The sequence below is a fragment of the Antedon mediterranea genome, chromosome 2 (assembly GCF_964355755.1).
Source record: "Antedon mediterranea chromosome 2, ecAntMedi1.1, whole genome shotgun sequence".
NCBI lineage: Eukaryota > Metazoa > Echinodermata > Crinoidea > Comatulida > Antedonidae > Antedon > Antedon mediterranea.
The window spans coordinates 5,725,196-5,740,302 of record NC_092671.1 but is presented as its reverse complement, the minus strand read 5'-3'; the positions used below and the strand labels follow the sequence as shown (position 1 = coordinate 5,740,302).

General features: G+C 32.5%; 3 protein-coding genes across 3 annotated transcripts; all 3 read left to right on the top strand.

The window, feature by feature from the left end:
• Positions 1–583: 583 nt before the first annotated feature.
• On the top strand, positions 584–2,384 carry LOC140039213 (perlucin-like protein). The gene is made up of 5 exons (XM_072084812.1): positions 584–626; positions 744–892; positions 1,068–1,186; positions 1,814–1,947; positions 2,116–2,384. The coding sequence occupies exons 1-5, from the start codon at positions 584–586 to the stop codon at positions 2,382–2,384; spliced, it is 714 nt and encodes a 237-aa protein (XP_071940913.1).
• Positions 2,385–2,873: 489 nt separating this feature from the next.
• Positions 2,874–6,829, top strand: LOC140039212 (C-type mannose receptor 2-like). The gene is made up of 10 exons (XM_072084811.1): positions 2,874–2,892; positions 3,039–3,165; positions 3,356–3,438; positions 3,687–3,806; positions 4,327–4,431; positions 4,820–4,981; positions 5,442–5,524; positions 5,774–5,924; positions 6,120–6,182; positions 6,679–6,829. The coding sequence occupies exons 1-10, from the start codon at positions 2,874–2,876 to the stop codon at positions 6,783–6,785; spliced, it is 1,020 nt and encodes a 339-aa protein (XP_071940912.1). The 3' UTR covers positions 6,786–6,829.
• A 689-nt stretch (positions 6,830–7,518) lies between these two features.
• LOC140039211 (C-type mannose receptor 2-like) lies at positions 7,519–14,155 on the top strand. The gene is made up of 8 exons (XM_072084809.1): positions 7,519–7,588; positions 9,142–9,290; positions 9,653–9,771; positions 10,060–10,193; positions 10,687–10,904; positions 11,071–11,159; positions 11,930–12,045; positions 14,022–14,155. The coding sequence occupies exons 1-8, from the start codon at positions 7,519–7,521 to the stop codon at positions 14,153–14,155; spliced, it is 1,029 nt and encodes a 342-aa protein (XP_071940910.1).
• The last annotated feature ends 952 nt before the right edge of the window (positions 14,156–15,107 follow it).

Sequence of the window (15,107 nt, the reverse complement as noted above, 5' to 3'; positions counted from 1 at the left end):
TGTTTGATAATACCTATTGTATACTAAGGTATTGAATAATATTTAAATATAAGATTTATAATATTTGTGAAATCTATAAATCAATACACCTGAATCAAATTGAGTAAAAGTTCTATAGATAAAATTAACTTGTTTCCACTTCTAAGCCACTGAAATAAAACAAACTGTGACTATTGGCTAAAAACTACGTATTTATTTTCAACCATTTAAACACTCCAGAAAAACACTGTTTTTCGATGAATGTTTTTATTTTCATTTAAAGTATATAGTAAATAATAAACCATGTTTAAAAAACTTGCATATAAATATGAAATAGTATTTTGATTACTTGTGTAGGATGATAGGTTTTTATTCTAATTAAAGATTGCAAATAAAAATATTAATAATATACCAGGTACCGTATCCACCTTATCACAAGGACCTGACCCGTTCATTAAATACCTTATCAGGTCTTTAAGCCCAGTATCATAATACTGAACTCTGGATTCTGAACCTCGCTGCACTGGGCCTCTGGTAGTACAAACTTAATATATAATTTTAATGACTATTGTGCTGTATAATTGTTTCTGACATTTAGAGAAATATGTTCTCAAGAATTGTAATATTTTCAGTCTTTCTTGGATATGGTAAGTTACGTTTACTTATATTATTTGGTATAGAGCAATAGATATGTTTGTTTGTTTGTTTACTTTACATCCCTAAAAAAACATGTATCAGGAATTAACTAAGAATGTTATTTTTAGCTTATAGTCAAGGATGTGGAGAGGGATGGCAACAGTTTGGCAACACATGCTTCTATGCTTCACAGCAGTTTAAATCTTGGAATCAGGCTAGGGATATATGCAAGTCAATGGATGCTGACTTAGCCATCATCAGAAACAAAGAACAAAATGTTAGTAAACAATATTTCTAAAATAAAAGTTTGTTACTTTTTACTAGAACAACCAACTTTTCTAAATCTCTAAATTTACCTCCAATTTTATATCAGATATTTATTCATAATCACTAATATATTTTTGAAAGCATCTCTTCTTATAATAATTACATATGTTTTTTTTTTTTGCTAGGAATTTTTGCAAGATCTGCTTGGTTTTACTCATTCCTTGTACTGGATAGGTCTTCAGGATACCAGAGGTGAAGGAAATTTTATATGGGTGGACAACACACCGCTTGATCCTGCAAAAGCGTATGTAGATTCAGTTTTCATGGAATCAAAATGTTTATTATTACTACTATACTATCTACTACTAATCTCAGGTACTACTTTTTCTAATTCCCTAAATTCCCATTTCTACTACCTAAGTCCCATGGTTACTCGTGATTTAACATGTTCGATATGGGCTGAAGTAATAAAACAGAAAAAGAGGATGGATGTATAATAGCTATTTTTATTTATAGTATTGTTGACTTTCCCTTTCCTTTAGATCCGTTTATACTCATCGATATGACAAGTGTCAACTACGTCAAGTAAACAACCACAGTAACTGCTTGATCCTTCCATAAAATTCACAACTAAGTCAAGAACCACAGTAACTGCTTGATCCTTCCATAAAATTCACAACTAAGTCAAGAACCACAGTAACTGCTTCCTTCCATAACATTCACAACTAAGTCAAGAACCACAGTAACTGCTTCCTTCCATAACATTCACAACTAAGTCAAGAACCACAGTAACTGCTTGATCCTTCCATAAAATTCACAACTAAGTCTTGAACCACAGTAACTGCTTCCTTCCATAACATTCACAACTAAGTCAAGAACCACAGTAACTGCTTCCTTCCATAACATTTTATATGTGACTTTTCTTTTCTAGTAATTGGCAGCCTGGACAACCAGATGATTATCGAGCTGGTGAGGACTGTGTTGAGATTAACACCGACAGAGGTGGGCAGTGGAATGATGAAGGTTGTTCTACAACACTACAGTCTTACATCTGTTCCAAAGATTGTAAGTTTTATGATATTTTGTTTATGTGGCCTAAAATCATTTTAATAAAGGTGCTTGATACGCCTTTCACATTGCCTTGCTAATCTCCAGAGTTTACACACAGTGTACCAAAATGATGGTGTTTCATTAAGTATTTTACTAATTATCTCTTTCAATTTTTACCATTAGATGTGGATGTTGAATGTGATGAGCGTAATGGCTGGATTAATTATGACAATAAATGCTACTTGTGGAGGAATGTTGAGCTTCAGACTTGGACAGAGGCAGAGACATTCTGCACTCTACTCAATGGACACCTCATCAGCATCAATTCAGACGATGAACAGAATTTTGTTAATGACATGTTGCAACAATTTAAGGGGATGGGAATGTGGATTGGTTTAACAGACAAGGTATGTCATGCTTGTTTTTGTTATGTAGGCCTATTGATTCCTTAATAATTTTTTTTCCAATTTCTCAAGCCGCCGTTCAGATTTAGACCTACAGTTTGCCGAAGATCGTCCTACATGGTAAAGATTCTAAAATATAGATTAGTAAATTGTGAATTTTCTCTTTTTGTTTATTAATTCTTAATTAATTAATTATTATTCTGAACAGGAGTCAAATAATGCAGGCTCATTCTATTGGACTGATCGCAGTCCTGCAGATTACATGAAATGGGACAACAACCAGCCAGACACCAGGTAGAGTAGATAAAAAGATGCCATCACCACCATCAATATAATATCTAAGAACTTGTCTTAAAATTGATAGAGAAGCAAAATTGTACACTAGAATTAGTATTAGAATAGTAATAGAATATCTTCCTTACTGTTTGTTTTATTAGGTACTATAGCAATGGTGGAAATTGTGCACAGATGCAGAATTATGACATATCAAGTGACGGTTTATGGGTGACAGCACCTTGCTACCTAGCAAAGAACTACATGTGTGAAGCCAGAGAAGGTAAGGCCACTAAAGTGGTTCATAATTCTTAGGCTAGCTAGCTCTATATACCATGTTGTCAATGCAAATATACAATCAGTGTCTCAGAGTAACTGACATTTGTTCCATGCTTCTTAGATTTCTTTCTAATGTTTTACTGTTTTAAGGTACTTGTTCGTCGGGATGGAAATACTACAATGGCCAGTGCTATCAATCAAATATGAATAAAAGAACTTGGATAGATGCAAAAAGTTTCTGTGAGGCCCAGGGAGGTTATTTAATTACAATCACCAGGTATTACTATTATTACTTCTTACATAAATAACTGAAGCAGAAGTTTATACAGGCTTGGTCAGAGGTTTATGTCAGCTTAGATAACAATATAACACATAACAAATGAAAAAGCTTATTATTTCTATTGTGTGCACTTGCTATTCTGTAGAAAGTACAATTTTGTTTTAATTAATTAAATCATTCTTTATAGCGATGGTGAAAATCTTTTTATTGCAACTTTATTCCCGGAATTCTGGAGAAATGTGAGACAGAATATTTGGTTTGGGCTTTCAGGTAAAACGTGTGTTTTCAATATTTCTTACAAAGAATATTGTCTTCCATTGCCAATTACCACATAGTACCGACCTAGTTACCATATTTAGCTTTTGTAATGCCAATAATTTCTGATCATAAACTGCTCATGAACCTTTCACTAAGATTATCTTGAATTACAGTAGTTTACCCCTCATACAGTACCTTTTGAGATCTACTTCTTCTGCCTTCTACAACATTTTAAATATGATATCTCCATTTTCTTTTAGACATTAAACGAGATGGAAATTTCCAATGGGTGCAGGACATTGATCTTGACTATACCAGCTGGAATATAGACAATCCACAGAACGAACCAAATAAGGCAGACTGTGGCAGTATGAATACAGGTAAAATCCAACAACATGCTTGCCTTCCAATCCCAAGGTCCAGCTTTCAATCATGACTTAGTGCCAGGGTTGTAACTCACTACTCTTTCAACTCCACTCTCTAAGCCTCAAATGAGGCATGATAAATTATAAAATAGTTTATCCATCCTGTAACTGGCGAGTTACTTGCTGTTGGATGCGTATGAAATAAACAAATATATGACAAGGAGACCAGGAACAGCAACAGCTAATCACAAGCTGCTAAGATTATAATTACAATATCTTGCAGTATCAAAAAGACTGAAGTAGCTTTGTGGTTACGATGCTGGGCTACCAATCCAAGAGTCCTGGGTTCAATTCCTGTCATGTCATAATTCTACATCTGTGCACAAGAAGGATAGTGAATAAATTCACTTATGGTTATCCTTGGTACTTAATATATAGAGTATAAAAACAAACAAATAACAATGAGTAAGTCTTTCCACACTGTCACACTTGAATTATTTTATATGGTTTAGTTATTATGTTTATTTTGATTCAGGAAACAATGCGGCGCTTTGGGATACTATAGATTGCAACTATGAGCAGGCTTTTATTTGCCAGATAACAGCAGGAAGAGCTGTCACAAATCTTGTAGCAGATCAAGGTAAGGGCTTTATTTCATTCATTTGTTTTTGAATCTCTGGAAATTAAAATTACATATAAATGAAAAATAAACAAGACTGTACTAATTACTACTACTCATCTCAAGATGGCATTCCACCTGGAGAGCATCTTTGAATTATCTAAGAATTTGCCTATAATTGTTGAGACTAAAACATTTTCACTTGAATTAAGTCTATATCCATAGCCATATATCGATTTTCTTAAAAATTCATAAAAATAAGATTTAAAGATCAATGTACTCTGTAAATCCATACAGTACCGTAACCATTAAATAAAAAATAAAAATGAATTTAGGATTCTAAGAATGTTAGAAATCAAACCATATAATAATACTGATATTCATGAATTTAAATTACATTTGTATACAGGTGTCCATTCATGTGAAGGTGATTGGCAAGCGCATGGTAATTCTTGTTACTTGTTTAGAGCCACTGATTTCCAACCATACTGGGATGCTGAGGCTATTTGTGCCAATGAAGGTGGCTCACTGGTAACCATTACTAACCAAGAGGAGCAGGATTTTCTTTCAGGTATGTACAAAACATAATTAACTCAAAATGAATTTTGAAAATTATTCACAACTTAACTCTCAACTTTTAAAGATGTATTGTCTCCCAAAAACATGAAAAATGAAGATTAATTATATCAGACATTGAATCGGTTATTTTGTAGTTTTAATAAAGTTAATCCCTTCGGTAAAAAAAAAAAATGTTTTCTCATATAAAATGACAAAATAAATGGTAAAATTCATTTAAAAAAAACCATTGACTGGCAGCCAATTTGACAATTTTTTCCAATAAATTACAGTTTCTTCAGGTAAATACATTTCTTTTATATCCAATTTTTGGTCAAAGTGGATAAATATTGAGTTACATTAAAATGGCATATTCAACAACAAAAAAATGTTACAAATTATTTTTCAGTTGGAAATAGTTCCATATTATGTATATTATTTTCTATTATACTATTATCTTTACAATTTACATTTAGTTCGAGCTGATGTTTTGAGAGCTGAGATGTGGATTGGTTTACATGATACAAAAGGCACATTTGAGTGGATTGATGGATCAGCTGTAAGTATCTATAAATAACTTTAATAATGTTACAGAATGTAATTTATTAAACAGTCTTTCTTTCTTTATATCCATATAATCATACATGAATAATCATAGTACAAAGAAGAAAAAAAATATTGTAAATCTGAAAAACACCATTTTCACCAAGAATAATAATAACAGTAGGCATACTGAATATCCATGTATGTACTAATATTTGTTATTTTTGCTTCAGTAAATTGTCACATGTAAATTGTTTTATTTCAGTTATCATTTACCAATTGGGCCCCAGGGGAACCGAATGAGGCTGGATCAGGTGAAGATTGTGTTAGCTTCGTTAGTAAATACTCCAGACTTGGCATGTGGAATGATTTGGATTGTACACGACATCAACCTTACATATGTAAACGACCATACAGTTAGTACAGCATGTATTTTTGTCTAATACTTTTAAAATTATAATCTTTTTTTTCTGATACTTTGGCTGATTATTGAGTGGGGTGTTAGGCATTGATCATTGGGTGAAGACACATAGAGAAAATATTATAAGTGAATAAACTGAAGTCGCAGTTCCATCAGAATGTTAATTATGTAATAATATGTTGCTTTTCAGATAGTGGTGGAGGACCTGTAAACCCAGTAACTCCACCCTCTTCTGGTAAAACCGATGGACCATGTAAGTATTTAAATAAAAATTGTACAAAGAATTACCTGAATATTCAAATTACATAAGAGTTTGTTGTTTAATTAATCTTAGAACTGTCTCCAATAATGATGATAATAACATATCATTGCCACTTGGGTAGATAGAGAAGAAAATGATCACTTTGGAGTTTGAAGGCATTGCCACTCATCAACAGAATGTGTCATTTTAATGTATTGTATGGTTTCAAAGCCTAAACAGAGTTTAGAATAGTAAAATGTAAAGCTTTGTCTACACTATCAAACTTTGTTTGACAACAAAATGTGATGTACCCATATATGGACATGATGATTTCATATCACTACCATATTTAAGCATATCACTACCATATTTGGGCACATCACACTTTTTTTGTCAAAGTAGTTAGTGTAGACAGAGCTTAACACAAACTACGAAGTCAACGGTTGTCAAATTTGGTATTCCATGTCAAAAGGTCGTGAGGTGATTGAATATACTTTCCTCTCCTCAGCTGGAACTCTATCTGGAGGTGCTATCGCAGGCATCACTATTGGATTCATATGTGTACTTGTCCTGGCTTCTGTGTTGACTGTTCTGGTTGTGAAAAAGCGACAATAAACAATACAAATCAGTACTAACATTGCTTGTACATAAGAAATCGTTCTACCCTAGTATCACAGAAATTTATTGGTACAATATGAATATTAACAAATTGAAAGGAATACAATAAATTAAACAGTCTGAGTGATTATTTGTATAGTTAAAACATGAAATGACTTTAGTGTAATTTGTATATATATGAGAACCAATAAAATTTACATTTGCTTACGTTTGTAGTTTTTGCATTTTGATATATATCACGAAGATATAAAACGTTTTATTTGTTAACTGGTTTACTTTATGACATCTTTTTACGTGGTGTTGCTTTACGTAACTTCGGAAAAGTTTGAATCAAAGTTTTTTTTCAATAGTTGATGTTTTACCAACACATATTCCATCGCCAATGACGTTTACATACACTTTACAACAATAATAATATTACCATATAAGGAAGAATGACAACTAGTCTTGGTTCTGTGTCGACTTGATATTAGTAAAGGATAAATATGTTGGCGCATATGGCGTTTCATACGTATAATATTTGAGCTAAAAGAAATTGAAACATAAAAAAGACAAATAGACTTGTTGCATGTCTATATCACAACACGCACATTATAAATTGCTGTCTGCTTATTAATTAGACCCAGTGTCATATATTAATATTGCATTAAATGCGTTAATTACCACCACAATGTCACAGAATTTGAACTTAAATATCAATGATTAACTAGATGGACCGCTGATGATAATTATGATCAAAAGTCCAGGCCATCCTAGGTTTACCTGGCTTTATCCTTATCTTAATGTAACTTTGTTATCAGGTAAAGGCAGAGATCAGCCCCAAAATCCGCACTAGGTGATCAAATCTCCCAATGGTTTAAAATATTGGGCACGGACGGTGAAAAGCACATCAAAATGATACTAAGGATACTGATTCTCTCTACACTTTTGTATGGAGGTAAGGCTTTAAATGTTATCTTTTTTGACTTGTGGAACATTGTTAGGCTGTGTATAAAAAATGGAAAAACTAAATAAGGGTTATACGAAGAACAGAAAGCATAACCCACGCATTGGTATTTAGGCCGAAAAAATCAGCAGGAACTATTTAATTATAAATGGTTTGAAAAATAAGTATTGCGAATTTTACGGAATTAACGCGTCTTAGTTGTGTAATACTTGTATTGTATGACAATTTAGGCCTACTTATTCAACAAATATTTCCTTTCCAAATTTCTTTCAGAATTTTACCAGTGTATATGTTTCATATTTTGGTGCTATGTTTATAAGTTTTACGAAAAAGGAACTTATCTTGGTTCCTTAATTGCTTCTTAGACCCCTTTTCACACTTAAACACCATGATTACAAACTCCGGAGAAACATCGAAGAAGGTTGCTAGGCGATTTGAAAGTGGAATTAGACTTAGATACTTTAGATCTTTGCTTCATAATAAAATAGACGCGGACAAAATAAACTAAAACTTTTTGTTATGATACCAATACTTATTTGGCCTATAGGCCCTACGCATTTTGTAATTATAATCAACTTTGAATAAAGTAATAAGGATATTAAAATAAAATTATTACATAAAAACATTAGACTTGTAAACAAACTCAAAAGCCCATTTTGTCGTTCTAACTTCCTCTCTCTCTAATCGGATAAGATATCTCTCGTACCAGTTGTAGGGAAGCATCGAGCATGCGCAGTTTAGAGCAAGTGATAATAACAATCACAAATAGTCAAAATATAGATAACGATAATGTATTGAAGGTAAACCAATAAAGGCTCTTAACAAAAACGTTTTGATATCATGACCCACTGTAGTAGATTCTACTTTATATAAGACTGCTTAAAGATGTAAACATAACAAATTAAGATTATTAAAATCAGACTTTGAATAGATTATTTTGTAGTTTTAATAATGTCAATGACTTCCGTAGAAAAAAAACCGGAAAAAATAGTGTTTTTACTTATAAAATGATAAAATGAATGGTTAAATTCAACCAAAAACCCATTGGCTGTCAGCCAATTTTACTATTTTCGCTTTAAATTGCACTTTTTTAGGTAAATACATTTTCCCGATTTTTTGTCAAAGTGGATAACTATTAGGTGACATTAAAATGGCATATTGAAGAAAAAAAATGTTAGGAATTAGTTTTTCAGAGGGACAATACATCTTTAATTAAATCAATATGTAACAAATTAGTGAAATAGGTTACTTCAATATAAGATGATAGATGATGTAATCAATAAGATATCTTAAGGAGTGTTGTGTATACATAATATAGACTGGATTATTAATGTGATATCAATCAATATCAATGTATAATAAATAAAATGCATTGTCATCCCTCATGATTTGTTACCCTTTTTGCAGTGTTGAGTCAGCAGTGTGGACAAGGTTGGAAACAGTACGGTGATACATGTTACCTGATCAAGTCCGATTTAAAATGGTGGGATGAAGCTAGGAAAAACTGTCAGAATCTACAAGCAGATCTTGCCATTATACCGTCACAGGACGTTAATGTAAGCTTCGTTTGTCTGTTAATTTATAGTCTGGCCTAAGGTTTTATTATTATAACTTCCAATTACAACTACATTTTACACAAAAAGTGAACGATGAAGGGGAGGAATTAGTCTAGGTTCTAGACCGAAATTTATAAAAGATAAATATATGGTGTTTCATACGTATAATACATGAGCTCATATTTTCGTAGAATTCAGACAAAAATCGAAACGTCGACTGATGGACTAACATAAAAAAAAAAGAATAACTACAAGGCAAGTCTGAGTGAGAAGAGAGAGGAGATGGGTGGGGTATTTGAACATTTATCACACATCTGCTTTAACGTATTTTAATTCTTCTTGGTTTTTTTTTTATTAATTAGACTTTTTTAAGTGGTTTAATAAAAGATTCGAACCGAGATTTCTGGATAGGATTACATGATACATCGAATGAGGGCAATTTCAAATGGGTTGATGGAACAGATTTGGATCAATCTCAGGCGTAAGTCGACAACAAAATAATGTTTTTGTACTTACTTACGTTTGGGGGCAGTGAATGAAATGATTCTGCACTGGTCTATGTCGTTGATACTCTAACCCTTTTCACATCTGCAACATTATCAAACAATAAATGTTTAAATAATTTGTCAAGATAATGTCATGACATTCTAGAAAAAGATTAGAATTATAATATACATTGCTTCTTATTATTACTGTTTGTTCTATTTATCTATTTATCAAGTGAGAGTTCTCATTTGTTTTTTCTTTTAATTTTTTTAAATCAATAAAGGAGTTGGAAGCCAGGCGAACCAAATGATTATAATCTGTTAGGAGAAGACTGTGTGCAAATAAGGGCGGATACTGGCCTTTGGAATGATGAGAATTGTGTTACACCGTTACCGTATATATGCTCAAGAAAACAAAGTAAGTATGTAAAGCGTGGTTCCCACTAGCGACGCAACGCAAGGACGTAAACGCAACGCAAGCGTTTTAACCAATGACAAGCGAAGTTATAGACAGTTAGCAATCACAAGCGAATAAGCCATCGCTTGTGATTGGTCAATTCACTTGCGTTGCGTTACGTCCTTGCGTTGCGTTGCTAGTGGGAACCACGCTTTATGATGATGATGATGATGATGATGGTGATATTAGTTGTGGTGATAACAATATTTTGACGTTTATAAGTTCAGGAATTTTAGGACAGCGGCGGCGACGATGATGACGATAATGAATGATGATATCATTAACATAGAAATACATTATCCTACGGTATATAACTACCGTAATACTGTATATGGTGATGGCCGGCCACAGTTAGTTGTGGGTGACTCAAGTTTATATTATATAGATAAATAATGTTTTTTATATAGCTAAATATAATAGATGTGTAAAAAACTGGTACTTATAAATTATTCAGATGTTGAAATAAAATGTGATGAATCAAATGGATGGTCAAACTCCAACGGCAAATGTTACTTATTTGTTGATGAACAACGCTCATGGGACAGAGCAGCAAGCGAATGTGAATTAGTTGGCGGACAGTTAGTCAAAGTTGAGAACCAAAACACACAGGATTACCTAAACGTGCTGACGTCACGTTACCGACGGACCTATTGGATCGGATTGTCGGATTCTGTAAGCCAATTTTTAGTTTTCATTTATTCTTAATCTGTATAAACAGTCCTACATGTTTAATTAGTAAAACAAATAAACACAATCGATCTTTTGTTTTTATAACCTGCTTATAATAAATTAAGAACCTTTGTAATAAGTATCGTTTTCCATTTTTTTAAAAATATAGAATAGTGACACGGAGGGTGACTACAAATGGAGTGATGATACATCTCTTGGATCATACACTAATTGGGCAATTACAGAACCAAACAACAAGTAAGGAATCTCTAAGATTCGCTTTATTTATATTTTAAATTTACGTAGTAGTTTTGTTCTATTTCCAAACACCGTCGCCGGGAACCAACCGTAATTGAAGTTCAGAGTTTTTAAAGATGTATTGTCCCTTGAAACACAAAAAATGAAAAAAAAATATTCTAAATTTAAATTGGCCATATCAAAGTAATATTAAAGTTATTCACTTTAAGTCGAAAATTCGAGCCAAAAACAACAGTTTACGTAATTAACAGGTAAATTAATTAGATTACATTTCGTCTGAGAATCGTCGCAAGCGAAAGTAAACAAAGATTTCAAACCATGAGTATGCATTATGCATGATGCTAATTAGGATTGTTTACAACTCATCACGGTTGAGAAGGTGTTTTCACACAGATTGCAAGGAAGTTTTATGATTATGCATACAGATTAGCCAAACAAGCGCATTGCATTATGGGATATGTTTTGATTGAAAACTTTGACTGGAAGTCAAAGTTATTCTTTGAACAAAAAAACATCTGTATTTCGGTTAAATTATTTTTTTTTTTACTAATTTTTGGTGAAAGTTAATAACTATTATGATACTTCAAAATGACCCACTTTTTTTCGAAATTAAAAACAAAATTTGTTTTGGGAATTAGTCAAAGGGACAATACATCTTTAAACTACAGAGGGCGTACTGATTGGCAGCATGTCACGTGTGTAACCACACACGCACGAAATTTAAAAGGAAGAAATAAGGTAAATAAATAGTTGTCTGCTTTTATTCTTAGATATTTTGCATCAGGTGGTAATTGTGCTGAAGTTCTTGACACAGTTAACAGTGTTGGTAAATGGAGTACTGCACCATGTTCGCAGACATTAAGTTTTATTTGCCAAAGACCCGAAGGTACTGTGTGTTTTTTCCATGATTTGTTTAGGCTAGGTAGGCCCTAGCTAGTTAGGTAGGCCGGCTACTAGCTAGGCCTGGATCCTCCTCCAGAGCAGCAAGGACAGGTGGTGCCTAGCTAGGCCTAGCTAGTCAGTGGTATTACCTAGTAGGCATAGCAGAGGCTAGCCTTAACCTAACCCTTCTAGTACTTTAGGCTATTACTAAAGGCTATAGTTATAGAATAGTAGGAGTAGCAGTAAATAAGTAAAAACAAATGATGTCAAACTTTTGGTAGCTTTGCAGCAGTACACTAGGCGGAGTATGGTCGAAGCGGCCGCCAACCAAAGCGGCCGCCAGTTTAATATCGTCATTTGTATGGAACGCCATGTGCGCTTTAATCTTTGATTGTCGTTGTCAACGCCATGGCCTATGGCGAGTTGAGTTACAGCTAAATAAATATAAGCCAACTCATGTACTATCAAATCTTTATATTTCTATAATAATTAAGTTTGCCTGCCGATAAATAAATGTATATTTTATTTGTATTTACTATTAACTAATACATATATCGAAATATATTTTGCCGAACCTTTATATCTCGTTTACATACTATTGAATCCTTATACAGTATTGCAATTTACGTATACGGTATTGCCGAATCTTTATATCTCGTTTATATACTATTGAATCCTTATACAGTATTGCAATAATAATAATTTACGTACGGTATTGCCGAATCTTTATATCTCATTTACATACTATCGAATTTTATACAGTATTGCAATAATAATTTACGTACGGTATTGCCGAATATTTATATCTCATTCACATTTAACTATCGAATTTTATACAGTATTGCAATAATAATTTACGTACGGTATTGCCGAATATTTATATCTCATTTACATTTAACTATCGAATTTTATACAGTATTGCATTAATAATTTACGTACGGTATTGCCGAATCTTGATATCTCATTTACAGACTTAATCGAATCTTTATACAGTATTGCATTAAATAATAATTTACGTACGGTATTGCCAAATATTTATATCTTGTTTACATACTATCGAATCTTTATACAGTATTGCAATAATAATTTACGTACGGTATTGCCGAATATTTATATCTCATTTACATACTGTACTATCGAATCTTGGTTTTTATTATTAGTAATAGGGTGTGTTATACATTTAAGTGTTATTCCATTGTAATACATTGTTTGTGTTTTCAATAAAGCAACATGGGACGCGCACCTAATGTGCAGCAGCACTATTGCTGGCCGTCAGTCGAGTTATTAGCAGAAATTCGCGTAATTAATTACCGTATCAAAGACACTTTCATCTTATTTAAGTATTTAAAACTCATTTTCAATTGATCAATATTTAAATATCTGAAGTAATAAAATAGTGTAGGATATTAAATAAATTGCTGTCATCATGTTATTGTAATTAAATTATGATTGCGAACACTACAATAGTTACTTTATTAATTAATTAATATACAATAACAAATATTTTTAATTATTAATATATTTATATATTTTGATATACTTTATTGATTGGTTTATTTATATATAATTCTTAATAATTGGCTTATTATTATATTATATTAATATACAATATAAACACCACAATGTATTTTATAGACTTTATTAAACATATGTATATCATTTAGAACAGTTAAAATAAGTAATCATCGATTCGCCATTTCGTTTAAAAGAACGTACGCGTATCACATTCAATCTGTAAAAAAAAAGAGAATAAATTACATAATAATGTAGATTGTTATTTACGTCCGAGGTAAAGAAAACCTGTCGAAACAATGACGATCAAAGATTACAAAACAACGACAATCAAAGCGCACACGGCGTTCCATACAGATTACCGTTATTGAACTAGCGGCCGCTTTAGTTGGCGGCCGCTTCGACCGTAATCCCACTAGGCCTAGTAGTACTGTATATTTATGTGTGTTTTTTTCTAATACATTCTAGGTATTTGTGCCACTGGCTGGAGACTATTTGATGGGAACTGTTACCAAATCAATGCAAATAGTCCAAAGACCTGGACTGACTCAAAACATTACTGTGAAGCTCAAGGTGGATACCTTACATCAATACTGTCGTAAGTAGCCTGCTGTTAATGCACACCAACCAAATGTCCTTTTAATTATCAGAAGAGAAATGCTATGTTACTTTATATTTTATAACTTCCGCATAATGATCCAAATACTGTCAAATCAGTACTGCATTACATCCCAGACAATTCTATTTATACCTCATGATATTAATAAATAATTTAACGTTATGACTAAAGATACGGTACCGTATCCATACTTTTAAAAACTAAAGGTACGGTAATTATAGAGGGCGCTATGTAATGTGGATGTTAATCAAATAGGTTATTGCATTGGTTTTCTGCAAGCCAGCTGTGTAGCCTAGTGGGCATGTGGTGAGGCTTTGGCTTAAGGGGTTGTAGGTTCGATACTCTTCTTGACGTCTTTTTTTTATTTTTTTTTTTTAGTTTTAAATTTAAGAGAGATTATTTAGAGGGTTAGGTTTTTAATATTTAGGAAGGAGTTTTATATTTAGGAACGAGTTTTATATTTAGGTACGAGTTTTAGGAATGCAATTTTACCGTACTTTTAGCAAACGGAAGCGCCCTCTATAATTACCGTATCTTTAGTTTTTAAAAGCATGGATACGGTACCGTATCTTTAGCAACGGCGATAATTTAAACCCTTAATTTCCAGTCCTGAATTGCTTTACTGTACTTTATAGGTCTTTTTTTTAGGGATCGTGAGAATGAGTTTATTACCAGTCAACTACCCGAACTGAAAAAAGCTGGAAGGACCGATGTTTGGTTTGGCATGTCAGGTATGCACAGTACTGTATTCATATTTTCTTTGACAGAGAAAGCAGTTGATCCTAGACAAAAAATATTTGTACAGTATTAAAGAGTACAAGATCATCAGATAATAAATAAATGAAGACACTTTCTGTAACTGTCAGTAGATGTCTAGTGACCTATGCATTAATGTGTTGTTCGTCATCATCTGGACCCAGAAACCACCAAAATTG

Bases quoted from the DNA above. Each gene is read 5' to 3' on its own strand.
- LOC140039213 (XM_072084812.1), top strand. From the start codon at position 584: ATGTTCTCAAGAATTGTAATATTTTCAGTCTTTCTTGGATATG. The intron at 1,187-1,813 runs GTATGTAGATTC...TTTCTTTTCTAG, and splicing joins CCGCTTGATCCTGCAAAAGC to TAATTGGCAGCCTGGACAAC. The intron at 1,948-2,115 runs GTAAGTTTTATG...TTTTACCATTAG, and splicing joins TTACATCTGTTCCAAAGATT to ATGTGGATGTTGAATGTGAT.
- LOC140039212 (XM_072084811.1), top strand. The intron at 5,525-5,773 runs GTAAGTATCTAT...GTTTTATTTCAG, and splicing joins AGTGGATTGATGGATCAGCT to TTATCATTTACCAATTGGGC. The intron at 6,183-6,678 runs GTAAGTATTTAA...TCCTCTCCTCAG, and splicing joins TGGTAAAACCGATGGACCAT to CTGGAACTCTATCTGGAGGT.
- LOC140039211 (XM_072084809.1), top strand. From the start codon at position 7,519: ATGATCAAAAGTCCAGGCCATCCTAGGTTTACCTGGCTTTATCCTTAT. The intron at 7,589-9,141 runs GTAAAGGCAGAG...CCCTTTTTGCAG, and splicing joins TAATGTAACTTTGTTATCAG to TGTTGAGTCAGCAGTGTGGA. The intron at 10,905-11,070 runs GTAAGCCAATTT...TTAAAAATATAG, and splicing joins GGATCGGATTGTCGGATTCT to AATAGTGACACGGAGGGTGA.